At 39.8% G+C, this 27,979-nt stretch overlaps 1 protein-coding gene and 1 pseudogene across 1 annotated transcript in view; one reads left to right on the top strand and one right to left on the bottom strand.

Annotated features, from left to right (window-relative positions):
* The first annotated feature begins 4,273 nt into the window (after positions 1-4,273).
* The window catches only part of MRC1 (mannose receptor C-type 1), a 90,842-nt gene continuing 67,136 nt past the window's right edge, over positions 4,274-27,979 (top strand). The window contains exons 1-4 of the mRNA XM_010992983.3: positions 4,274-4,459; positions 16,329-16,730; positions 20,057-20,230; positions 24,088-24,252. Of these exons, the coding sequence (XP_010991285.3) occupies positions 4,399-4,459; positions 16,329-16,730; positions 20,057-20,230; positions 24,088-24,252 (802 nt within the window). The 5' untranslated portion in view covers positions 4,274-4,398. The remainder of the gene's footprint in view (positions 4,460-16,328; positions 16,731-20,056; positions 20,231-24,087; positions 24,253-27,979) is intronic.
* Positions 17,265-17,434, bottom strand: LOC116150601 (U2 spliceosomal RNA; annotated as a pseudogene).

The following is a 27,979-nucleotide window of genomic DNA, read 5'->3' as shown; positions in this document are numbered from 1 at the left end:
AAAAGTCTAAGAGGAAATGAAATAGTTCAGCAATTGTCCTACCAATTAAAAAAATGAGGGTTTTCTTTTTTATAAAAATCCTTCTTTAGCTTAAAGGAAGTGCTTGTTAAAAATAACCACCATCATCCATAGCTAAGCAAAAACCAGAACTGAAACTTAGTTGAAGAGTATAAGAGAATGCTAAGAGTTGGATTTTATTTTAATGTAAAATATACTTAACAAAATTTACCATTTTAACCATTTTTCATGTACAATTCAGTGGCTTTAAGTATATTCACAATGTGGTGCAACTATGACCACTATTTCAGAATTTTTTGTCATCCCAAACAGAAACTCTGAACCCACTAAACAATGATACTCATTCTCTCCTCCCCCACCAGACCCTGGTAACCTCTGTTCTTCATGTCACTAAGAATTGCCTATTCTATGTACATCATATAAGTGGAATTATACAACATTTGTCTTTTTGTGTCTGTATTATTTCAGGATTGTGCATGTTGTAGCAGGTATCAGAATTCCTTTTTATAGCTGAATAATATTCCACTGTGTACACATACAATATTTTGCATATCCATTCATCTGCTAATAGACCCATGTGTTGCTTTTACCTTTTGGCTGTGCATAATGCTGCTATGAACACTCACGTACAAATATTTGTCTAAGTCTCTGTTTTCAATTCTTCTGAGTCTATACCTAGAAGTGGAATTGCTGGATCATATGGCAGTCCAATGTTTAACTTTTTGAGAACTTGCCAAACTGTCTCCCACAGTGGCTGTACCATATTACATTCCCACCTGCATTGCACAAAGGTCCCACTTTTTTCATATCCTCATCAATGCTTGTTATTTTGTTAGTTAGTTAGTTTGTTTGTTTTGATAAAAGCCATCCTAATGGGTGTATAGTGATGTACTATTGTGGTTTTGTTTGCACTGTTCTAATGACTAGAGACATTGAGCATCTTTTCACATGCTTATTGGCTGTGTATCTTCTTTGGAGAAATGTCTATTCAAGTCCTTTGCCCATTTTAAAAATTAGTTGCTTTGCTGTTGTTGCTGCTGTTGAGTTGCACTTTTGTATATATTCTAGATATTAATTCCTTATCAGGTATATTATTTGCAACTATTTTGTCCCATTCTGTGGGTTGTCTTTTCACTCTTTTGATAGTGTCCTTTGAGCAAAAAAGTTTTTAATTTTGTTGAAGCCCAATTTATCTATTTTTCTTTTTTTGCCTCTGCTTTTAGTGTCATGTCCAAATAAAAAATATCATTGCCAAATCTTATGTCATGAAGAATTTTCCTGATGTTTTCTTCTAAAAGTTTTATAGTTTTAGCCCTCAAATTTAGGTTTTGACCCATTTTGAGTAAATTTTTGTATTTGGGATAATGGAAAGTCCAATCCCATCCTTTTATATGTAGATATTCAATTTTCCAAGTACCGTTTTTTAAAAAGATTGTCCTTTCTGCATTAAATGTTCTTGGCCCCTCTGTAAAAAGATCAATTGACCACATGTGTGAGGGTTTATTTCTGGCCTCTCTTTTCTGTTCTATTGGTTTTTATGTCTCTCCTGTGCCAATACCATACTCTTTTGAATACTGTAGTTTTGTAGTAAGTTTGGATATCTAACTTTGTTCTTTTTCAAAATTGCTTTCGCTATACAGGATTTCTTAAGATTTCATATGAACTTGAGGATGAATTTTTCTACTTCTGCAAGAAACATCATTGGGATTTTGCTAGGGATTGAACTGAATCTAAAAATCTCTTAGGATAGTACTGCGATCTTAATAATATTAGGTTCTCCATTCTCTGAACATGAGATAGCTTTCCATTTATTTAGGTCTTAATTTCTTTCAGCAATATTTTGTAGTTTTCATTTTATAAGTTGTTTGCCTCCTTGATTAAATTTATTCCTAAGTATTTTATTCTTTGTGATGCTATTGTAAATAGCATTGCTTGCTTCATTTCCTTTTAAGATTTTTCATTAACAGTGCATAGAAATTCAGCTGATTTTTGTGTTTGATTTTGTATCCTTCAACTTTATTGCATTTGTTTAATACCATTAGCAGTTTTTTGTTTTTGTTTTGTAGCCACTGTAGGGTTTCCACACATAAAATCATGCCATCTATGCAGGGAAATCATTTTACTTCTTTTTCTACAATTTGGATACTTCAATTTATTTTTTTCTTGCCTAATTGCTTTGGCTGGAACTTTCAGTACTATGTTGAACAGAAGTGGTGAAAGCAATTAAAAGCCATAATTAGCCTTTAGAACACACAAGTCTGATACTTAGAGGACAAAGTCCACTCCAGCTTCAGCAAGCTGCAGCAAAGACTCAGCCTGCCACCCTGAGCTGCCATGAAGGAAATGGTGAAATTTGTTGAAATTTACCAGCCTCTTCATCCAGGTCTCCACTAAATACTCTTGAGTTTTTTCACTAGAGTCTGGAGTTCTGAAATAATTACTTCAGTTTCTGCCAGTTCAGTAGTTGTGGCAGTAGAATGATGGACTTCTACAGCTTCCTATCCCACCATCTTCTGTGATGTAACTTCTGTGATAGAGCTGTATTTCTTTTCTTTTCTCTCTCTTTTTTTCCCTTGATCACCTCTTTTTTGCCTGATAAATCTTTGTTTCAATAAGAGGTAAAGGTCATGGGATAAATTCTTTGTGAAACAGTTAGCCTCCTTTTGTTTCAAAGTCACAGATTCTACCACTGATCCTGGTTGGCCTTATGACACATTTGTGTAATTAAAAAAAACCCTGATTGTGAGTGTAGGGAGAATTCAGTTAAGTTTTATTTGCTTCTAAGATTAATATGAATCCAAATTAGGACAAAAATTTTGAATTTGTATAATTGATTTACATTTGAAAACCATTAATATCTCATTTATAATTTTTTTTTCTCATGACCAATCAGTGAAGCCTTGTTTTAGAAAAAAATATTTTTGTTTCATCTGCTCTGTTTTGTAACCAACTTTTTCAGGTCAGAGAAGGACTGACTTAATGAAAAAGAAACATTTGTCTTGGGTCCTACATTTTCACCATCTTTTTCATCCTGTCAAAATAATCTTAAATTTAGAATGTTAAAAAAAAATCAGTACACCAGAAATTGATACAACATTGTAAACTGACTATATACTTCAATTTAAAAAAATCAGTAAGAGAACTGTATCATATTTCTTATTAGGAACAGAGTTTATAACATTATCACAAAGATGATAAATCTTGGAGCTTTTGACTTGAAGGTAAACTATTCATTTAAATTTTCAAAAAATACAATGTTTCCAGCAGCTTCTTTTTGACTGGCAAACATTTCCCCCACTCCAGTTGTGGGCTGGCTGGCTAGTTACTAATATCTGCTTTAAAGTGTTCTGAATGCATGTTTTACTTCTGAAAAGTAACAAAATAGATGTTTAGGGTTACTAGTGTGCTTAACGAGAGGTCTGCTCCCTTTTCTCTTAAAGAAAGAATTCCATTTATCATGGAATAAGTATTCATCTTTTTGACCTAACGAGCAGATTTTCTCCTAGCAAGAGGACCTAGCGACCTTGAAGAGGATCACTACGGTTGAGGCTGGGTGGTGAGGCTTCATTGCAAATCCTGCCACTGTTTTTCTCAGTTCTCTAGAGAACTTTCTAGAGAAAGGCTTCTAGAACTTTCTCCCACCTGTTATTACTGAGATTCTTTCTTAGTTTTAGCCTCTATTTCACTCTTCTTCTAGCTGAGAAGAAAGCTCTATGTGAAGTTTCTTTCGAAGCTTTCTAAGAAAAAAAAAAGAGCCTCTAAGTTGAATACGGAGAATGAGGGGGACCTGTCTCAGCCCTTAAAATGTTTCCACCATAAAACTCTCCTTTTTAGGTCCTGCCATTTCCACCACTTTCAATGGGGGCTTGTCTGCCGAGGGTCCCCCCCAATCAGCTGCTTACCCAGAGAAAACCTCACTTTTCCAGCCCAGATGATGGCCTCCAGTTTTCCCTCCACGCAGCACCATCCGAGAAGAGCCAGGAGATCCAAGGCGGTTCCACTTCTCCCCTTCCCAGCAGGCCAGCCCTCGCTCTGGAGTCTCACCGCCACCCTCTCACCTCCCCCTTCCTCAGCCCTCTCCCACACGTGTCCCTCTGTCCCTTCCTCTGTGTCTGCTCTGCTCAGAAGTTAGCTTACAAAGCAAAGTTGTAGCTTTGAATTCCTGTTTTTCCAACCACCCTCATGTGACAGGATATCTCATTATTGGAGGTTTTCCCTAATTTCAGAAGCCCTTTAAAAGGGAGAGCTTCCTCCACCCATCTTTTCAGCAGGGCATTTCTGAGAAGGGACTAGAGGAACGGTGAGCCTGGGACCTCATTGTCTTGGTTCTCTGGTCCTCCCTCCTTTCCATCAGTGGAAGAAAAGGATAAACTCTGGGCCATGAGGCTGTCTCTGCTGCTGGCTTTCCTTCTTCTCATTCCGGTGGCTGTGCAGCTCTTGGGTAAGTCGGCTCTGAGGTGGAAGCTTTCTGCCTTAGGGCCTGGGGCTTCCTGCACACCGTCCCTTTTAGGTCAATGTTAACGGATTCCTTTTGCCACCTGTGGTGATAAGGAGGGCTTCCCTGCACCACCAGCTCTGCGGGAAACCTCTGCCTGGTAGCCCACACAACCTGTCTTCTCCCCACTTCTCCCATCTCCCGTTGCCCCTTCCCTGCTTTATTCTTAGAGCGATTTCCTCTGTGGTTTGCGAATTTTAGTTTTCCATTTCTATCTAACCCCAGTGTTTTTGGCCAGAAGGAGGGCAGCACTGGTGTCTCTTTTCATTGCAGGTCTAGGGATGGGATTACCGGTTGCCCCGGGAAAGAGTCCACGAGAGTGTCACAACTCATCTTTTTTTCTGTGAATAAACCATTTTAGTCGTTCCTAGTTTTTCTTGCTAGAAAGCTCGTTCTTATCTAAGCTGTTCAAACTGATTTATGCCCGTTTTTTCTGTTCCTTTTTTTCTTTTTTCCTAGAGACTGGTGATTACTCATGGGGAACAGACTCGGAGCTTTTCAAATGCTCAAAGACATTGTTCTGTCTCTCTTTCAACCTGCTTGAACTTCAGAATGAGACTGCCTGTAGGATTCTTATTCCCAGGTCTCTTTTGGGATGGGATAGACAGGATTTCAAGTTTGAAATCTTGGGTTCCTGATCCCCCTTAATTTCTCTCGAATGCAAACCCCCTCTGCACCCAGCCTATGCCCGGGGCACTCCATGCACTGTTGTGGTGGCAGAGACAGGAGCAGGGGGTGGAAGTAACAAGGGAACTCCCGACCCCCAGGAAGCCTCCCAGGGAGGGTGTCTGATCACAGAAAACATTAAGTCATCAGGAGCATTACGTAGTAGACAATACAAAAACACAAGCAAAGGCAGACTCCTTTGCACCCTGCCCCTGCCAGGAAGCTACTTAATTTCTTTGTGCTTTAGTTTTTCTGTCTATAAAATAAGGAGCATCATGTGACATCTCCCATCAGTTGTTGCAATGATTCAATGAGGGAGAATGTGTAAAATAGTTAGAACATGTTATGACTCATAGAAGTTGCTTCCTAAGCGTTAGCTATTAAAAAGAGTGACTTTCCCCCACCCCACGGTAGCAATCAATTGTGCAGTGTTAGTAGTATAAGTAAGCATTTAAAAGAGAGGTTTCCCAGGAAACAGCGCTGAGGAAGGAGTCCTGGAGCCTGAGGGGACATGTCACCTTCGTCCTTGCTGCAAAGCGCGGCTCTCAAGGAGTAAGGAGTTGCTGCTGACACGGGGCCCGAGAGGAGCGCAGGGCAGGGCTCTGCATCATCCCCATCTTCGTCTTGAAAAACTGCCTTGTGTGAGAGGATTAGTATATTCTTCACGACCTCAAAGGTTAAAACTGAGACCAGTGAAAATTTTCTAAGGATGGCACTGCCTAGAAGTAAGTTCTAAAGTCGCTAAAGGTCTTCAAACTGATGCTGGATGGCAGGGCAGGTCTCTGCCCACAAGACCTGGACTCTAACCCAGCCCAGTCCATGAGGAACATAACTGGTGACATTACATGGTCACATTTAAAAAGTAAAAAGAGACAGGTGACATTGATTTTATGAATATGCTTCATTTAACCCAGTATAACCAAAATCTTATTAGTCAATATTCACCAATAGAAAACTTATTGGGATATGTTTATGTTCATCTTTTTGAAGTTTAATTTTCAAAACCCAGTGTATAGCATGTATTTCCAGCACATCTCAGTTCAGACTGGCCTTGTTTTAAGTGCACAGGAGATTCTCAAGGCTGATGGCTGTCACAACAGGCCACACGGACACAGTCCCTAATTTTCTTGAAACTGACTCTTAACGCTTTGGGGCAAAAAGTGTTTCTCACTTTGCTGAGGAATTGTTCCCTCCTTGAGACTGCAGGATGCCTTGCTCTGATGAATGTCTTCCTCTGCATGGGTACAAATACCGGAGAGGCAGGGAGGTGCTGAAGATCTGTTTACTTAAAGAATAAAAAGCAAACAAAAACACGGGTAAGGGACCCCTTTCCAGATTTTTAAAAAATTAACTTGAGAGCCTCTAATCCTTATTTTACCTTTTCTTGGCCCAAGCAACACATAAACAGAGGTGTCTGGATAAAAACAGAGCAACTACTTAGTGAGCAGTAGAATAAAGGATATACGAACTCTCTGCACCCTCTGCCTTGAATCACTACCATTAATAAAACCCACAGAAAGATCTCCCTGCTTCCTATGGTTTCTTTCCCCCTCTTGCCTGAGAGCATCCTGCATCATCAGCACCATGAGTATCCCTGTTGTACTTGGAGGTGCCCAGGAGGTCACGCATAGCATAGGGCATCACTCCCCCTTCTTATTCTCACCCTGCTGTCTTTTTAGCAGAAAAAAATTGTATTCAGCTCCAACATTTAGACCTCAGTGGGGTTATAATCACAGTAGAGATACAGTGAGAGTTGCTCAGACTTAGAGGTTTAGCTGGAAATGGGACGGTTTGCCTCACAGGCAATGGTGTGTTGGTAAACTTAGCAGTTGGTTCTCAGAAGAGAAAAAGCGCTGATCTGGCGTGTGATGTCCATGGTGTCGGATGCCCACCATGGTTGATTTCAAAGTGCCAACGTGATGTCATTGGGGGCAGAGTGGGAAGAGATGTCAGCAAGAGGCTCCCACTGGCTGGTGCGTGTAAAGAAAAAAAATAGAGTGAATTTGATTTTTAGCACAGTTCCCTGCTGCGTCCAACCTCCTCATTTTATAGATAAGGAAACTGAGGTTCTGACAGGTTAAGTGATCTTTCCAGTGTCTCACTAGTTAATGGCACAACCTGTTGGGTAGTCAGGACTCCTGCCTCCCAGTGGAGGATTATTTCTATTGTACAGAAGCAATGCATCTTTTCTCAATGGATGACCGATTTTAGTACCAATCTAAAATTTCTTCAAGAAACAGTTACCCGCTGCCCATTTCCTTACTAGTTTTAATTTTCATAAAATTTTCCTTATATTATCTCTACTTTTCTTTATTTTTAGTCTCTCATTTCTTCCTTTATGTATATGACTTATTTTGGGTACCAGATGGAAGTTGACGTTGTTGAACGAAAACAAGTTTTTGTCATCTTTTTTTTCAATTGCTCTTATATTTGTCTATCTTTCTTGTTAGTGTTCCAGACTTCCCCTGATTTTTCTGTAATTCAGAGATGGGGATCTGTGGAAGTAGGGTGTTGTAGATATAAGGTAAGAGAACAATTGCTTTGCTGTGTGGCACTTCAGCTGCACACTGGACCTAATTTCTAGGTAGAATGAGTCACCATTGGTTAAATGTGAGCCTTCACGGATCCAATACGCCCAACCAGTTAAAGACAAAGACTCATATCTTCAAAGGGAGCAGGAGATCCCAGGGGTTACAGTGGTCCTGTAACCTGGCCTCTGAGACTGAATCTGGAGCAGCTCAGGGAGAGCTAGGAGGTCCCAGGAACCCCAAGAGGAGCTGGACAAAAGAAACATAGCTTCTGAAGTGGTGTGTATCTGCATGGCAGAGAGGGAGGGAGACTGGTGTCCACATGAGAACAGCAGTATCACCTTGCCGCTCGGTGACCCTCAAGCACTGTTGAATGGAAACATCGTATGGTTACATGGGTCCATAGAGGGAACTAGTGGACACTAGGTGAAGTAAAAGTGAAAGCAGAAGAGACAAGAAGGCTTGTGCCCTTTCAAAAAAAATTGAAACCAACGTGGAAGAAAGCATTCTTAAACATATTCTTCTAATTAAAAGCCAAGTTGAGGTCACAGAGCCCTTTCAGATCCTTAATCACATTACTTGCTTTCACATCCTTAACCAGATCCTTACAACAACCCCCTGGAGTGGGATGTGTAGGTGTTACTGTCCTTCTTTCACTACACGAGGAAATTGAGGCTCAGGTGTCAGCTAGCCAGGAAGGACCAGAGCTAATTCTTGACCATAGTCTTCAGGCTCTGAGGCTGAGAAGTAGACATAACTTACCATCTGGAGTGTGCTGATCAGGAAAGACATCAAACCAACAACAGCCCATCAAAGAAGGACTTGGTCGCTCCCTCTGCGTCGGTTGCTTAGACTTAGATTTTTCACTTGGAGGTGGGAAGGGAGGACGTTAACCTTGGAGTGTTTGCGATCTGCCAGATGACATGCTGAGTGCCTTCCTTAGATTATCTCATTTAGAAAGTTCACAGCAACTGTCAGAGAGCATTATCAGCCTCGTTTGACAGATGAGGATAGCGAGGCTAGAGTGGTGGATTTGACTAGGGCAGCAGCACAGCTAGTAAATGGTAGAACCAGCCTTTGACTGCAAGTTTGCTGACTCCAAAGAACACATCTCTCACCACCACATCCCCTGTCTTCTGAGGTTGGGAACTTTGGAGTCTCCATTGTCTCTGTCCTTCTGTCCATCACTTTGGGCTGCTGCAACAGTTCTCTGTTTTTTTTGTTTCATCCTGTTCTGAACCATTTCACTTTGCCTTCACAACTGAGTTTCCCGAGTTACTGATAAGAATACACTAACATGGGCCAAGCAATTTCTATGTGTCAGGAACTGTTCTAAGTGCTTTACTTAGGTGATCTCAGTTAATTCTCACAACAACCAGCAGGGACTGTGATTTCCCCCTCATTTGTCAGATAAGGGAAAGGCAGCACAGAGTAGTTTAGAAACTTGACCAAGGTCACACAGCTCTGATTGTATCATGATCCAATTGACACGACACACAAAGTTTAATGAGTTAGTGTGGTTATGAGCGGGAGAGCGAAAAGCAGTGTAGCGTCGACTTCTTACTTTTGTTTGTTTGTCTTGACCCTGGGGGAGAGGCTGGCCTTCTGAGGTTGAAGATAGAGGAGAGAAAGGGAAGATTGCTGATTAGAGCAGTGGGAGGGGATGGAATCCAGGACACAGGGAAAGGGAGCAGCAGACTGAGGGAGATCTACCCAGATGGGAGTGAATGAACCCGGGAAGGGTTCAGATATTCCTGTCTTTAGGGAGGGAGGCAGGAAGTTGGCAGAGTTCCTTCTCCCGGCCTCTCCTTCCTCCTTGAGGTCAGTCCTTGGAGTCATACTTGGGCCTCCCCAAAGAGCCAAATGGAGTGGCTTAAATTAGTAGGTCCTGTGGATATTTGATGAATGAATAAAGGATTGAAGTGGAAAATGAAATCTTTTTCCATTTTTCCTGTGTCTTTTGTTCAGTATTGCTAAACCTAATAGCGTGAGCCTTAGGCGCCTCCCTGCCTGAGTACTTGGCGCATTTTTTTGGCATTTACTAGGTGCATAATAAGTCTTTTTTTTCCCACTTAGTTTCAGTTGTTTGGAGACACATAAAGGTTTTACATTCATTTACTGAGGCTAATGGACAGATTCTCAGTTTGGGTGGCCCAGGAGGCTGTCCTTTGACATTGACTTGAATGAAGTAGTTTATTTGGGAGCCAGTCCCGGGAAAGACTAACTGAGGTGTGGGGAGGTGAGACCAGAAAGGAGGATACAGGATGTGTTAAGGAGCCAGTGACCATGGTGGACAGCTGCAGCTCGGCCTGGCTGGCTGCTCTGGGTGACGATGGAGAGCAAGTGACTCAGAGTCATCCCCCACAGTGCAAGAGTTTGGGGCTTTCTGTTCACCCATGCCCATTGGTCATCAGAGAAGGGCTCCTCCTCAGGAGCCTTAGTTCTCTGCCCCTTCTGGTCTTCACAGGGTGGGAAGGGGGCTCTGATGGCCAGAAACGCTCCCCCACCCCGACCCCCGGCCTGGAGATCCAGAGATGTGATGCTGCCATTGGGAAGTGGGGCTGGCACTCACTGAAATGGCAAAAGGCAAGAACAACTAAGTGAGGTTCTGGCAGTATCTGCTACAAAATACCCATTTATTTGCCTCTTATCCAGCTTCTCTGCCTTCCAGAAGTCATTAACTTTTATGCTTTTATGTCAATATTTTGTTTATTGATGGTGGAGTCTAAAGATGTATAAGGAAATATAGTATGTGATCGTTCCATTTCTCAAGTGTTGCCTTTAATAACCTAATTTTATTTGCCAATAAATTTGGAAACTTAATTACTGGCACAATGTTACAAAATCAAAACTGCTAAAATGTGCTTAAAAGAAAATTCATACCCATGTTATTGGATATCTAGGCTTCAGCCATTTTTTTTTTAAATTTTAACATTTTTTATTGATTTATAATCATTTTACAATGCTGTGTCAAATTTCCAGTGTAGAGCACAATTTTTCAGTTATACATGAACATATATATATTCATTGTCACATTTTTTTTCTCTGTGAGCTACCATAAGATCTTGTGTATATTTCCCTGTGCTATACAGTATAATCTTGTTTATCTATTCTACAATTTTGAAATCCCAGTCTATCTCTTCCCACCCTCCGCCCCCTTGGCAACCACAAGTTTGCATTCTATGTCTGTGAGTCTATTTCTGTTTTGTATTTATGCTTTGTTTGTTTGTTTTGTTTTTTAGATTCCACATATGAGTGATCTCATATGGTGTTTTTCTTTCTCCTTCTGGCTTGCTTCACTTAGAATGACATTCTTCAGGAGCATCCATGTTGCTGCAAATGGCATTATGTTGTTGGTTTTTATGTAGGCTTCAGCCATTTTTAACCTGAGATATTGGGTTGAAACTTCTTGCTTCTTTCCTAAATGTAATTTGACCTTTGATACTTCTGCCCATGAATTGTGGGCTCCGTGTGGCAGAGAACTTCTCTCTGGTTTGTTTTTGCGTTGCCACTAATATGGTGCCTGGCACCTATTTGTTGAAAAATATATGTGAGATTAGTAAAATTGAATTAAGTTGCAAGGAGGGTCTTTTCAGTTCTGTAAATACATTTCTGATGTGTAAGTACCAACTGTCCTCATTTGTTCAGTTCTGCAATATTGCTATTACAAAAACATAATTAGTATAGATGACCCAAAATAGCAAGTTTATCCATATAAAACACTGATGTGGTTAATAGCGACAAAAAATGCCACAAGCTGCCTTTTTTGGGGGTCAAGGTCTTGAATCACTTTCCGAGGAAGAAGTATGACATTTTTAAATCAGAGGCATCACACAGAGACAGTGATAAAAGCAAAAACTACATGTTGACTAGTTGAGAAGAATAAGGTATGAATGTAGGACCATAAAGCGATGATTTTACATTTCCTTGTATTGTCTGGCAAAGGCAATGTCAAACTTGCACTGTTTCCTAATGTCAAAGATAAATAAAGGAAACAAGAATAGATAAGTTTGTATTGAAACAGAAGCCTTTCATATCCAAATACTCTTTGCATAAGTATAAACATTTATAAATTGCTCTTTGGTAAAAATAAACTTTCAAGGGAAGAAGTCATATTAAATAGACCCATCATCATTAATCAGTTATTAACTAAAACAATGTACCTGGGGTCACAGTCCGGAGATACTTCAGATTTAGTAAGTATTCTTTTATTCATTCAGCCAATATTTGTTGAGAGACTAAAAGAGAGAATACAGTACAGGACCAGGAAGACAAGACTTTCTATTCAGGGAACTTACATCCCAGCAAGGACACAGAGAAAGCATAAGTAAACACATTTTTGAAAATATATATTTGAAGTTGGTTGAGACTATTATCTAGAAAATAAAAGATTAAAGTTAGAACAGTCAGTTCATAAAGGAGTTGACTCTTGTGTTGGGACCTCAGGGAACATTCCAAGAAGAGGGAACTTGAAATGTGAAGTCACTAAAGTGAAAATGAGCTAAAAGTTTTTGAGGAAGAGAAAGGCTTTGTGGCTGTAAGGTGGTGGGTGAGAGGGAGGGTGGGATGAGGCGAGGGCAGAGAGCAGCCAGGCTGGATCGTGCCCTGTTCCGTGAGCCTTGACACAGAGAATGGAGGTTCTTTTCCTGTGTGCAGTGCTACTCCTGAAGGGTTTAAACTTGGGAAGAGATGTAGTAAAAAACAAGATCTCCTCCAGCCTAGAAAACCTCTCCACAAAAGTAGAAGAAAAAGAAAATAATTTTATTATTGAAAAAGTATTCAAGTAGAGTGTGACATATACAGGCAATCTGCTATAGAGGTTACGAAAACTGAGAGACCGCTCATATAGCTGAGTGGAAGCATCCCATTACATTAGGGAGGGTTTGCAAGTTAGAGTCGGGTGATAAGTTAAGGCCATCTCATCCAGGAAACTGGGAGATCAGATGTTATCTTCTTTGATGATTCCATTTCAAAAAGAGGAAGGTCAGAGTGAGACCATGGGGGGTGGTCTGAGGCGGTGGCAGTGGAGATGGAGAGAAAAGAATGGATTAAGGTACATGTATTAGTCAGGGTTCTCCAGTGAAACAGAACTGATAAGGGGTGTGTGTGTGTGTGTGTGTGTGTGTGTGTGTGTGTGTGCGTGTGTGTGTGTGTGTCTACCTCTATCTCTATTTACCTGTCTACCTATCACTATCTATCTGTATCTTCTATCTATCTATCTATCTATCTATCTATCTATCTATCTATCTATCTATCTATCTTTTGAGAGATATTTATTTTAAGGAATTGGTTTATGTAATTGTGGAGATTGGCCAGCCCAAAATCTGCATGGGTAAGCTGGCAGGTTGGAAACTCAGAAAAGAGTTGATATTGCAGTTCAAGTCTAACAGCAGTCCAGAGATAGAATTCCCTCGTCTTCAGGGGCTCTCAGCCTGTTTTCTCTGCAAGCCTTCAACTGATTCAATGAGGCCCACCCACAGTGTGGCGGGTAATCTGTTTACTCAAAGTCTACTGATTTAAATTTTAATCTTATCTAAAAAATCAAAAAAAGCAAAACAAAAAAAACCTTCACAGCAACATCCAAACTGGTGTTTGACCAAATATATGGGATTCGTGACCTAGGCAAATTGACACATAGAAAGAACCATTATTTTGGGGTATATTTTGGGGTAGGGCCAGCAGATTCTGCTTATATCCTAGAAGGTGAAGGAAAGCTGGGAATCTAAATGACTCCTAGGTTTTTGGCTTATGAATCTGGGTGGATGATGGTGCCATTAATGAAAAAGAGAATATTGGATGTTTGCTTATTAAATACCTTCATTTTTAGAGTAAAATTAAGATGGAACTACAGGTGAAAATTAAGTACATGAAATAAAAGTCAAGTAAGTACAAAAACCTCTGAAAGAAGGACACTACTCATGCACAAAGACTTATAAGCACCTTACCTTAAATGGCTGGTTACCAATTGCTTGGTTGACTGAATTTGGACAGTTAAGGGTTGACTGCTCAACAGTACAATCAAATGGCTGAAGTAGGAGGCGGAGGATAGATTTATTATTGAGATGGTATGAGCAAAACTCTGTAAAATGTGGAAAGTGAGTGTAGATAGGAAAGTAACCTGTGGAATAGCCAACACAAATTAATGTAAAGGACAATAGAACTGGATCTACAGATATATACAGCAAAAATTTCAGAGTTTAATACTTTTGTAGATTAGAGGATTTACATTTCTGTATGGTACATTATCAGAGTAACTGTTTTTTTTATGGATATGATTTTTAAAAAATTATTTTATTTATTTTTATTGAAGTATAGTCAGTTACAATGTGTCAATTTCTGGTGTACAGGGCAATTTATGTATGTGTGTCATGCATATGTATGTATGTGTGTATATACACACACACACATACATATATATTCATTCATAATAGTCTCAAATATATATTCATTTTCATATTGTTTCTCATTAAAGGTTATTACAAGACATTGAATATAGTTCCCTGTGCTATCCAGAAGAAATTTTTAAAAATCTATTTTTATATATAGTTATTAACCTTTGCAAATCTCAAACTCCCAGATTTATCCCTTCCCACCCCATTTCCCCAGGTAACCATAAAATTGTTTACTTTGTCTGCGAGTCTGTTTTTGTTTTGTAGATGAGTTCATTAGTGTCCTCTTTTTTCTTTTCTTTTTTTCTTTAGATTCCACATATAAGTGATAACATATCACTTTCTCTTTCTGGCTTACTTCTCTTAGAATGATGATCTCCAAGTCCATCAATTGCTGGTGCAAATGGCATTTTATTTTCCTATTTCCTGGGTTTTACTGTGAACAAAACAAAATATTATTAAAATTTTAATTGTATTACCAATGCAAAAAGTGACTTATTTTGTCACACAAAGATCAACCTCAGGGAGGAATTCAGCTAGCTGGGAGGAGACTGGATTGACACTGCAAGTTCTGTTGACAAACGTCAACTCTAAAGATGTCAACAGAAGCAGATGTTCAGAATTCAGACTCAATCAAGACTTGATTCCAAGAAATCAAACCAGCAGAAATGAGGAACCCAGCCAAGAAGCCCAGGCAGAGGTTCAAAGTAGCACTGAATCAGGAACCCAGGCAAAATAGAGGCAGGTCTCTAACAAGTGTGGGGCAAGAATAGATACAGCAGGAGAGCATAATCTTTTGAGGCAAAGATCCATTATGATCTTAAGTTGATAGTCCAAGAACTCATCTAGAGTGTAAGTGGTGCTAACCTCACAGGGCTGTCAAGGAAATACATGGAATTTGGCTTGTGAAGGTGCTTTGTAAACAGCAAAGGACTGTATTAGTGGCACTGTGATTACTTTGATTATTGCACTAGGATGACCCGGTTAAAAATAAGGAGCTCATTTAGCTGGACCCTCGAACATCTGCAAATACTATGCCAGCTCATTTCGAAAGAGCCACTTAAGTAGAAGGAATTTAGTCAAACGTCACAAAAAGTGTTTAATTTGTACTTGTGCCACAAAAAGAAAACTGAGTCAGTTCCTTTCATTTGTCTCTTAAAAAATAGACAAAAAGGAAAAAAAAAATACTTTACATGATCAAATATGAATTTAATTTTGATTTAAAGGAAAAAAATATGCTTACCAGATCCTTTTAGTCTTTATTTATTTATTTTGGCAAGAGGAAGTTGAGTTTTGCCAGCTAGCACCTACGTACTACAAGCATAAACCATTTATATATATGTATTTAAATCACCAGAACCAAATCATAAGTATAAAAAACACTGTTACTTGTAAAGTACTCTCATAAATATTACTCTAAATGATATATAAAAAAATCTTACATTTATTTAACTTTTGCTGCAAACTTCACAAATTATTATACTTTTAAATGCATTTTTGTATCTTTTTGCTATACAAAAGTTAGATTGAATATGCTAATGAAATAGCATACTAGATTAAGTTACCTATTGTTGGATGGGAAACAAAACCAAATTCTAGTTGCCCAGAACCAGGCTACCCAGAAGGCATTTAGTTCCATATTTGCTGGACATTAAATGAAGATAAAGTTTCATAAAACAAAGTTGTGTTTTTAAGTACAAAAAACCTTCCTAATGTTATTAGAATAATTGTGTACACGTTTCAACTGTCTCAAAGAAGGTAGGGGTAGTCGGACTTCAGTATTCTATTCCAGAATATACAAGTAGTTAATTTTATAAGCTTATTGTATTCATACCCAAATTTGCTTTGCTCAGATGGGTATTATTTCTTCTTCTGTTATCTATCTTTTATGTTGACTCCACTACAATTCGTGTGCATTTAAGGCAGCTGAGTCTTTTTATAAGGTTACTCTTGTATGAATTAGGACATCTTGAGACTTTCCATCCGATTGCCATCAGCTGGCAGCCACGTGCTCCCCAAGAGAGGCCCCTCAACCCGGTTTCTCTCTCCAGCCCCAGGGACCCCTCCCCCACCGGAAGGAGCTGAGTTGGCTCGGGCAGAGTCTCCTTCACCTTTTTTCCCTGAGATCATTGGTCTTTAGGGAAATGGAGACATTGGGAACTCGACCTAAAACACTGTCTTTGTCACATGCATGCATTTAAGCATCCTTTCTTTCTTTTTCTTTTTTAACAGACACAAGGCAATTTTTAATATATAATGAGGATCACAAGCGCTGCGTGGAAGCAGTAAGTCCCAGCTCAGTCCAAACTGCAGTTTGCAACCAGGACAACGAAGCCCAGAGGTTCCGATGGGTGTCCGCATCCCAGATTATGAGTGTTGCATTTAAATTATGCTTAGGGGTGCCATCAAAAACTGATTGGGTTCCCGTCACTCTGTACGCCTGTGACTCGAAGAGTGAATTTCAGAAATGGGAGTGCAAAAATGACACGCTTTTGGGGATTGAGGGAGAAGATTTATTTTTTAACTATGGCAACAGACAAGAGAAGAATATTATGCTTTACAAGGGATCAGGTTTATGGAGCAGATGGAAGGTTTATGGAACCACAGATGACTTATGCTCTAGAGGGTATGAAGGTAAGAAGTGTGAGATTTTTTTTTTACCTTGCTATCAAATTTTTCTCATCCTCTTAGTTGAAAACTAATTTAAGAAACTAAGTTTATTCTTATTTATTCAGTACTAGAAATATTAGCTGATTACTTTTGTGTTTGGAACTATTCTGTATTTTGTGAGAACATGACAGTGAATCAATGTGATAAATAAAAAAGTCCTGAATGATAACTTTAGCTATTAGTAATTAATAGGAAGACATTTCTTTTAACTTTTGTTAAGTTTTTTTTTTTTAACAACGGGTGACAATTTTTAGAAAGTAATTTTCACTGCTGTCTTTGACCTGAGGTCTTCCATTTACCATTATGTGATTGTAGTGATTAATGAATTTAGCCAAATGTTTCTTTTCCTTTGGTTTAAGTTATCCCTGAAGAAATGGTCCACAGAACAGTCTTTACCAATTCAGATTGCATAAAACAAAATGTTGACAATTTGGGTTTCTAAGTATGTCTAATTTATTTGTTACCTTATGGATATTTAAAAACTGTAATAATCAGGAAATTAGAAAAGCTGAGAAATTAGTTTGGGAATTAACATTCAGCATGTTTACTCCACTGTTTTAGAAAGTGGTAGCAACCAATGGGGCAGGAAATAATTTGATATGTCATTGGTTCCTTCAGCTCTTGAAGGTTAAATACACTTGATCTTAGCCAAAAGGCCGAGAAGCGATTTCTTGAAGGTTAAATAAAATCAGGGTATCTAGTCTTCTCTCGTCTTGGCCAAATTTCATTCTCTGGTGGCTGCCTAAAAAAAGATAAAATGAAAACAAAAAAGAACTTGAAGTCCTTTACAAAGGCTTCTTGAATCAGATGATGTTGTAACTACATTCCAGCTTTGGACACTTGGTTGCTGTAAAGGGTTATCTACAATGACCTCAAGGTCAGAGAAAGAGCTTGCCTTTTGGGACAAGGGTTTATTTGTTTCCAAAATCACTGTGTTACTGAGGCTGCAAAGAGTGGTTGAATTTAGCCCGTGGCAGCTACGCAGAGCGTGGGGGTTCAGCTCTTTGCAAGGTGATGATTTGTTGGCTTCATTTTCCTTCTGTATTGTAGAAAGAGGAGGAAAGAGTGTGAAATAAAGAAGGCTGAGAAGGAGGGCTTGGAAAGAAGTGATCCCAAGGCATTTATTGAATGTAATGTAGGTTTAGAAATTGTGTAAGAGGCAATCTAAGTAGCACAATGTTTCGGGAGAAACTTGACGGAAAATTGTAGGGCAGGACAACGGTGAACCAAACTTGACTGGGTCAAATTCTGTAGATGGGACAATGGTCCTAATTGAAGAATTCCACACAAGGAAGATTGGTGCTAAGAGATTGGCGTTCTCATCTTATTTTAAAAGACATCACTGAAGTTCTGTAGTCCCCTCCACTCCCTGCCCCCACTTTCTGTTCTTCTGTTTGCTCTGAGAAAATTATGCATAGGATTTAGGATCATGGTTCTCAAACTTTAATATGCTTAAAAATCATCTGGAGAACTTGTTAAAGATACAGATCCCAAGGTCCCCCTCTCACCTCGATTCTAAATTAGCACATTAAGGGAAGGCGCTGGGTGGTTGGATGCAGATGGATCCTCGACCACACTCTGCATACTCCCTAACTCTCCTCCAATACAAAGATATTCCTGCTAGAAGATCTAGTTCCCCAGAGTGATACTGGAATCTATTCACTGGGATATACATTAGATGCGAAGACAGTGCGAGAGGGTGTATGTAGAGTCTCTGTCTCTCTAAAGAGAACGTGGGGGAGAAAACTGTCTGAGGCCAAGGATGTAATTTAGAATAATAGAATCAGATTTTGTAGACTTGGAAGGATGTGAGGGTTGTCTGGAAGTTTGGACCACAAGAAGAGTCAATTGACTGCAGTGACATGATTTGTTAGTGAAGTGGCTGGAGTGAAGGTTGGTCCCTTGGCCTCATCAGTGCTGTGTTTAATAAATCGAGTTCATCCCAAAAAGAGGCTATTTCTGATTGACATCTGTAAATAGAGCACTGACAGTTCCTTGGCTAACTTAATCCACAGTACAGCTCACCCTAATGTGGTCACATTGGGCTTTCTTGAATATACAAAGGAATAATTATTACCGAATCCAGCATGTTTCTTATACAATCTACGATTTGAAAAATTAGTCCTGTAACTTAGTGAAACCAAAGCTAGAATCACATTTTAAAGCTACCAACAGCTGAGCAGTGGCAAAAAAAAAAATGTAACCTTGAGGTAATTGAAAGTAAGCCTATCTTTTAAGGAGGACTGAATACGTACAGTAAATAAAGGAAAAAGAGAAAAGTTGAAGACCTTACATTTGTCGTGCCCTTAACCTATGTTGGATGCTACATGGTTTACAAACTCCAAGTCATCTAGATGGCTTTTAAGATGTCTCTTAAAAACTTTTTAAAGTCATAGAATCTATGAAACTGAATTGAGAAGAGACGTTCTTCCCTGGAACAAAATCTGAATGTTGACTCTTGGCAAGGGACAAAGTACCTCCCTGGAGAGGATGATTATCTCCAAAGGGGTGTCCCCACAAAGATAGGCTTTGAACACACTGGAGAACTTAGCTACTTGAGTGGTCTGGTTGTCAATGGAGATATGAGCTTTTCTAATCCTTTTGGTTTAAGCCAAACCATAATCAACAGCGACTCTATATTTATTTCAATTTTCCTTTCTAGGTGAACCCAGAGCTTCCCTTTTTGATATATTTGGACTCAAGTTTTTAAAAAAGACAAATATTGATTGTAGTTGGCACCTAATGGTTTTGAGTGGCATCTTTACATGTGGATGTGGATTAGAGATTTATGTGCAAATTCCTACCCTTTCTCATGGACGTTGTTGAGGGACCCAAGTGGGGGCTGGCTTGACTGGAAGTGGTTAGAAGGGCGTTAAGTTTTGACTGTGTGTTTGGGTTACACTGTTATTAGGTTATTTTTCAGTCTAGAGATTCAATCATTCTGTGATTCCAACCAAGAGGAAGGATGGCTTTTTCTTTATTTGGAGGAAATGCAGAAGTCAGAGATGACTACTTTTGTGGCATGGGAGGAAAGAGGAAAAATCTGTGCCACAAGACAGCAGAAAGGAAGCGGTGCTTGAGTTATTCCTGAGGACAGGCTGCTGGATGTACTCAGCACAGGACTGCGGTAGAGAGAGAGAAGGGAAATAAAAAAGGAATTTCCTGCAGTGGGGGAGTACCAAGTGTGATGCGAAGTGTGAGACCCATTCTTGCGGCATCCTTCTGATTGGAAAGTCAACGTTCAGAAGGTTCACTTACATTCTAAGTGAAAGTGGATGTGTCTCTTCTAGCCATGTACACACTCCTCGGGAATGCGAACGGAGCTGCCTGCGCTTTCCCATTCAAGTTTGAAAACAAGTGGTACGCGGATTGCACAAATGCGGGGCGGCCGGACGGATGGCTATGGTGTGGAACCACTACAGATTATGATGCTGATAAGCTATTTGGATATTGTCCGTTGAAATGTAAGTAACTTTATCATCAGGAAAATGTTGACCCACTGAGTAGTGATAAGACCTTGTGTGCATCTTGGATATTTTTTCCTCAAAGTGATTTTCCACGTATTATCTCATCATACTCCCCCACAACCCTTTACAGATGTCATGGTCCCTCATTTTATAGTGGATGGAGTGGTCTCTATTGGCTAAAGGTCAGAACGCAGATCTTCTGACTCTCAGTCCTGGCTGCATCGAGTAACCTTTTAATTTCCATTACTTCTTTTCTTCAAATTTCACTGCTACTGAATTTTATTTTCTAAGACTTCAGGGCAAATTACACTGAATATGATGAATACTTAATACCAGAGGTGGCCATGCCATTTCCCTCCCCTCCCCATTGATTTACCTTTATTAAACTATAAATCAAAAGTAGAATTGGAACAATGCCACAGCATAGGGTTTGATGGAGAGAGAGTGATTGGGGGGGCTCCAGAATTTTGTGTCAGTGTCATGAAAAGGGCTCCTCACTGTGAAAATAGGAGCAATGGTACTCTTCTTACATTTTATTTAATTTAAGCAGAGTATCATTTAATGTAACACAGTGTCAGTAGAAGTGCGTTATTTCTAAGCTCAAAGCGTTTGTAATGTGAAAATCGAAGTATTATTGCAGTGATGCCAAATAGGTGCCATTACATTCTTTTGATGGGAAGGGGTCAGAATGTAAGAATTCTTGGCGTTCTTTCCATGCTCAAGGGTCTATAGAGAAGCAGGGCAGCAGGTGCTGTGGCATGTGGAGGAGGGCTCCGGGTCGGGAGGCAGGGATGGGGCTGGGGAAGGCGGAGGAGGACGGGTTGTTGCTTGCCTTCCGCATCACTCCACGTGCTTCTCCTGCTGCTGCCTTCTCCTGTCTTCCTTTTCCTCCTCCTGAACTTCTTACCGCCTGGCCCCTGGCTCCTTCAGACTCCATGGATCAGAGCTCCTGTTTTCTGCTGTTATCTAGAATTCTCTCGGCTGCTGTACTCCAAGGGGCAGGTGTGGCGACAGAGCCTCGTGCGGTCCAGGACGGCTGTGAGACCATCTGCATTGCTTTCCACTAATCTTCTGGGACCACACATCCATACCATCATGTTATTCCAAGAATTATTGTAAAACTGTCCAATTAACCAAAATATTTACATGTGTCAAGTTAAAGCCAGAATTCCAAGAATCATGCTTATGTATCTCTTTTGAATTGTAATCCCTAAACATCTCACTAAAATTCATTTGATTGCTTAGCCCCACAGATTATTGTAATGCCTCTGTTCTGGGGGAAACACCCACGAAAACACACTGGGCTTCCCATGTAGACGGCGGTATTGCTCTCCCATTCTGGGGTGGGGTAAATGTATTTCCCTTTTATAACAACCTTTAGAGGTTTGATTCCCATGAAAGGTCTATAGATGTGAAAGGTTTATAGGTTACTAGATATCTGACCTCTGTGTTTTTTTGCTGGAAGACAAGACAAAATTGAGCTTCCCCCCACCTCTAAGATAAAGGAATATTTCTTGTTCAGTGATTGAGGAGTATCTTTCTCCTTGACTTCATACGAATGGTATTTTCTGAATGTGTTATCATGGAGTTTCTTGGAGCTACATATCTCATGGGTCCCGTGATAACATCTGCCCTTACATGGTGTTGACAGAGGCATTGTTGGTCACATGTATGATGTAACGAATTATTCACTGGAGGATGAGTGGCCCATCACTAATCCTAAAAAAATTCCCTACCTTGGATAGATGTGTGTTGGAGGAATAAATTATATTCTAGAATAAGCTTTCAGTCTTGCTTGTTACTTCCAAATTGTGTTTTCCAGAGAAATTTATATATTTTGATTTTTTTAAAATATAAAATGAAATAATTGTAAAAACTGGGGGAAAAAACCTGTTTGATTTCAATATGCATTAAAATTTTTAAGCACATTTTATACATGCCATACCTTTCTTAAAGGGCTTTGCAATTTCCCCAAGTGTTTCATTGTCTTTACTTTGTGTTCCTTTCAAAAGAACATTTTATTTTATATTCACCTTAAACTGGCAGGTTCAATACAGGAAGATGAGGTCCCAGATGCTGACCTGGTGACACTAAATATTTGCTCTTCATTGTCCTTTGCATTGTTTACTGTAATGTTTTCCTTCTATTTAGACATTTATTTTCGACTATCAGGAGAACAGGAAAAGGAAAAAGACCCCTTTCTCTCAATTCTCCATAGTTTGCGATTTTAGCTTTCAGTGTCAGGTGTGCTGCTTTGTCGTGGGAATTGCAACAATCTGGGGAGATGTAGACTCAGCAAACCAATGCATTCATTGAAAAATAGGTTTGAATTCCCTCATTTAAAGAGCAAAATATACTTTCCTATAAATGAAGGGTCCTATTGCATTTCTTTCTTTAGTCATTTATATCCCTTTCCTTCAATCCTGGATGAAAAGAAATCACCCTCGCCCCTTTTTCCACCTGCCTCACATTTTCTACCATATTACAAGCAAAAGCTCCAAATTTCTAAAAATATTTATTTAAAACATCTCCATGTTCAAATAAACCTCCAGCCAGTCTCACCTGAATGATCTCGCTTCCATGGAAAAGAATCCATTTGGATATTAAGTAAGGTCTCAGGTTATGGTAATTTAAATTTAACATTACTAACCCAAATTTATTTTTTATAGAAATGTATAATGATTTTATAGTTAAAATATCTCAGAAATTTCTATGCTGTTGCCTGAGTGAAGATTTGACATATTTTTCTTCCTCTTTGGTGTTTCGTAGACCACAGGTTTCATATCATAGTATGTGGTATGCGTAGGAAAAGGTCACTTGTCAGATACAAAGAATCACAATTATATGCAATTATAGAATGTAGGTTGTGTACGGGAAACTGTTCCATTTCTTAGCAAGTAGAATACTTCTCAAAATTTGAGAAGTTATGTAACTTCTCTCTTCCTTACAAATAAATAGGGTTATGACTTCACGTGACTTGTTAAGTGGAATTTTATATTATTTAAAAAGACAGAAAATTTTATAACATGAAGCACACAAAAATATTTCATTTGTTAATTGATTTTCCAGACATCTTGTATGTCAAATGCTGTCAATAATATTTATCAAGCTATATTATTGATCTTTCATAGAGCACAGCCTAGTTTATAGAGTATATTGGAAATCATAAAATAGCAAAGAAAAAACTAAGCTAAAAGAGTTTTTTTTTCACTCTGAAGGAAGAAAAACTAACAATCAACATCTATTATTGCCAGGAGTTACTATATTTAATATATTCTAGAGATGAGAGAATGAGACTCCAGAAGTTAGCAGTTTAACTCAGGTCAAATCAAGAGTGAGTGACAGTGCCTGGAGGTGCTGGATTCCGTGGACTCCATGACCTTCCCCTCTAATGTCTGTGTCTTTGATCTAAAAAGACCAGACTAGAATGTTCAGGCCAAATACTCCTTGCTGAGAGAAGACATATTTATTTTCTCTTCTCCTTTTATCTTTTTTTCCTAGGTGAAGGCAGTCAGGCTGGTACCTCTAAGTCCTTGTATTTGCCTCACTTCCCAAATCATCTGATCTCAAAAGTTCTAATGGAAAAATAGAGTGTTTTCCTTCCTTTCTTTAGGCACATGAAACAGACTGAACATGGTCGATCTTTTGAAAACTCCCCATCTTTATTTCAGAAGTGAGGAAAATCTCATAGTCATTCGAAAACTAAGTAAAAGAAAGAAAAAACAGAAAAGAACTATAATACTTTAGGCACTAAATAATGCTTTTAAATAATACCAAGATTGTTTAAAAAATATTGTTCCCTGAAAGTCTTTTCCATGCATAATGCAGCCAATTCCTTTGGACTTCTTTTACAGTTGAGGGCAGCGAAAGCTTATGGACTAAAGATCCACTGACCAGCATCTCCTACCAGATAAATTCCAAGTCTGCTTTAACTTGGCACCAGGCGAGGAAGAGCTGCCAACAGCAGAATGCTGAACTCTTGAGCATCACAGAGATACACGAGCAAACATACCTGACAGGTAATGATGTGAAAAGAAAACAAAATTGTGAGTGGGGTCATGATTATTTTATTTCTAGAGAGTTTAAAGCAGACAGCACGAGTAAATATGGACATCATGATAGAGTCAGTCCTGAACAGATGGTGCTGAGGGTGTGACAAATTTGCACCCTGAAAAAGACACTCGGGATGGCAAATAGATGTCATCTCATGAGCCAACTTTCTTCTATCAGTTGTGACAGACTCCAGGACCTGGGCTGAGAAAGATTCTGAGGATTAATCTCAGCTCAGAGTAGAAGATGCCACGATGAATTAGTGATGCTGTTCTGGGACACAAGGCATGGGTACCATGCTGGTCAAGAAGGCTAGTTCTAACCTGAGGTCCCAGGTTTCCCATTAGCATCAGAGAATTTAATATGATTCAATGAAATGCTGCCACCACAAGCAAGAACAAGTAAAGAGCTGTCTTTGTTGTCTCCTGTCTCTTCAACTCCAGACTCTATGGGTGCTCAGGTCTTACTGATTCTCTTTCCGCAATGTTTGTTTGTTTAAGCATTTGTTCTTATAAGATTGTGAAGATTAAAAGAGCTAATGTTTTGCTTGAGATCAGTTTTAGCTTCTGAAATCCACACTTGGGGACCAGGGAGATTAGGACCAGAAATGAATGTGGGAGAACGAGCACCCCCTCTTCCCCAGAACCCCCTCCCCTCCAGTTCACCCTGACACTGCTGCTAGCTTAACACAGCTCTGGTCCAATGGCCACCGTGTTCAAAATGCCCATAGTGGCTTCTCATTTCGTATCAAATAATTAGCGACACACCTTTGCCTGGCATTCAGAGGCGGCTGTCTGTCCACTCACTGCTGTTCCCCTTCATGCATTTCACAGTCTTGACAAAAGAAAGGTTTGAAGTTCCTCATCTTTGCCACACTTTCTTGCCTCCACATCTGTTCCCCTGTCACTTCTTGTCCCTGAAGTTCCCCAAATTTTATACAGTTGAAATGCAGTGTTTTCCATTTCCATCTGCATTTCTTTTACTTGTTTACCAATTTTATGACAGTTACTTACATATGTCCCACTTCCCCAAAACACTATACATACAATCTTTTTTTATTCATTCATTCATTCATTCAACAGGGTGGGTGGTGTCTGTGTGTGAGGCATTATGCTAGGTCCTAGGGACATGATGGTAACCAAAGCCAGGCACGTCCTGTCCATGTGGAGCTTAAAGTCCAACTGGGAAAACAGACATAGACAAGAAAACAAGCAAGTAGATACGAGTTATAGTTGAGTGCGGTGCAGAAAGCCAACTGAAGTCTGTGTGGAGAATGGACTCAGGGGGCAGACGGCTGAAAATAAAGCACGTCTTGTGAATAGTGATGTCCTCCCCACCCCAAAGAGGTTCACACAGAACCTTCCAAGGAAGACAGTTCAGTGGATGTTTGCTGACTGACAGATGATGACGCAGCACCAGAAAAGTACTTGGAAATTCAGCCTCATGTTTGGACGAGTGGTCAGCTTGTGGCGAGAAGACAGTTAACTTACAATGTGAAGTTGCTTATTCATCAAACAGGGAACGTTGTTAACGTAAAGATGCCTAAGTGCAAACCCCAGAGACTAGATCAGTAGGTGTGATGTGGGGCCAAGGAATCTGCATGTTGTCAAATTTCCAGGTGATTCAGGGGCAAGTGGATGGGGGAGCACACTTGGCAAAGCATTCTGTCAGTTCCTGCTGTGTCAGCAATGCCTACGGATTCCGTCCGACAACACTAGGCAGCAGAGTGCTGGAGTGTGGACTCAGGAGTCTACCTGCCTGGGTCCCGGGTCTGTGAAGCCAGGAGACCCTGGGGGGATGGCCTGAGGCGTCTCTGCCACAGTGATGTCATCTGTTAGGGGGAGGGTGTGTGAACCCGTACAAGGGACAGAGCGTGCCCCCAGCCTTGCCTCGTCATCTAGGGTTTCGCTTTCTCCAACTCTTTTTGGATGATACGCTTTGTCATCTGGAACACATTTCTCCTATAAGTAATTATGTTTTAAATTGAATTTGAAGGTGTTTATTGCATTCTATTTTAGGTGGGTGAAAAAATGGTGATAGGCATTTATTTAACACAACCCTGTGAAATATACAGAGCGTTCTTGGGTAAGAAAGATTTTTCTACTCCTAGTCTGAGGACTTAATCATGAAAACTGGCCCCACTGGAATGAAACCTTCCCCGCAATAGCTGGGCACCAGGTATAACATTGAACATTTTTCTCCTTTCAGTGTAGGCTGCAGGCCACCATCTTCTTTCAGCTATTATTAAGGAGACTGATGATGGAAAAGCAATGGGACCTCACTGTGGGCATTCCTAAACTCAGAGATGGGTTTATGCCTCCATCTGCTCGGTTATTCTGTTTTATGTTGATCTTTGGGGTCTTTGTATGTGGTATTGGGACAAAGTACAGGGTGATCAATATTTACAACCATGTATTTAAAAAACAAGTAAAAAGAGAAGAAAGCACAGAAAGAGACAAAACTAAATTTGTGTCGATGATGATGGAAAAGAAAGGATGCACTGAGATAATCCTGGTGTGATTGGCACTGGCTTGCATGGGGGGAGGAAATCTATCAGAGTTGTGTTGAAATGGTTTCACTTGGCTTCTTTTTTTTTTTTAAGGATCTGTTTGTGGATTGTGTTATCTTAACTCTTTCGAGTTTTCCTTGTTTTCTGGCTTCCTGGAAACCAAGGGGCAGAGCACAGGTTACCTTTGAACTCTCTTGCCTGGCTGCTTAGCGGGAGGGGGCCATCTGGGCAGAGGCTGTGCCCCATCTCCATGCATCCTGCCTCGGCCCCCTGCTGTCAGGCTCCGGCTGCAGGAAATACTTCCCTAATCAACAAGGGCTATTATTCTGTCCGTTGGGAGAGCAAACAAGCCCTGTGAGATTGGGAGGCTGAGTTCATCTCAAATACTTATTTGAATCTTATCCAAGCCTCCGGAATTTCAGTCAGCACATTTTAACTGAAAGCTGGCTGGAAATGACTTCTCGAATGAGATTTGTAGTATTTCCTGCTTTGCTTTAAGTCAAAAACACCACGCGTTAGGAGCCAAAAAAGTCTGATAGGGGAATTTCAAAAATAAAACTGAATTTTGTTTTTCTGGAGAGAAGATATTCATGATGTTTGGGATTTATTGACATTTATGGAGGAAGTATCTAAAAAGAAAATCATGATGTGGGTGAGGGGGATTGTGATCGACTCCATTTTGGGGAAATACGCCAGTATAATTTTTTAAAAAGCACAAATAGCCTTTAAATATTTATGTAAGACTTTTGAGGAGTAAATTTCATATTTTGAAAAAGTGTAAGCCTCTTTTATGACTCTGAGATCAAACAGCTGTTGTGTGCCAGACACCGAGCTTTATTTCCAAGGCTGACACCAACCTCGTAAATGAGTATTACTGTCCTTACTTCATAGATAAATTAAGAGACTAGGAGGGAGAAGTTACAAATTTTGCCTAATGCCGCGTATTCAGAAAGTAACTCAGTTGTAATTCAGCGCTGTCTTTCCATTACACTCTGCCCAGGTCTCGCTCAAAAGTAACTGGGAATCTGGTGGTCCCCAAAGCACTAAACAGAACGCTTAATTTAGATGTCAACAGCTCCTTGCTCCAGTAAATTTATCCTAAACTGGCAATCTGATTTCACATTATCTCCTGGGCTCATGGCTTCTGCCCAGTAGCCAATTCTTCCATCACCCATGATCATTTCATC

The sequence above is a fragment of the Camelus dromedarius genome, chromosome 26, assembly GCF_036321535.1.
Source record: "Camelus dromedarius isolate mCamDro1 chromosome 26, mCamDro1.pat, whole genome shotgun sequence".
In the NCBI taxonomy this organism is placed as follows: Eukaryota; Metazoa; Chordata; class Mammalia; order Artiodactyla; family Camelidae; genus Camelus; species Camelus dromedarius.
This window is presented reverse-complemented; position numbering and strand designations above follow the sequence as displayed.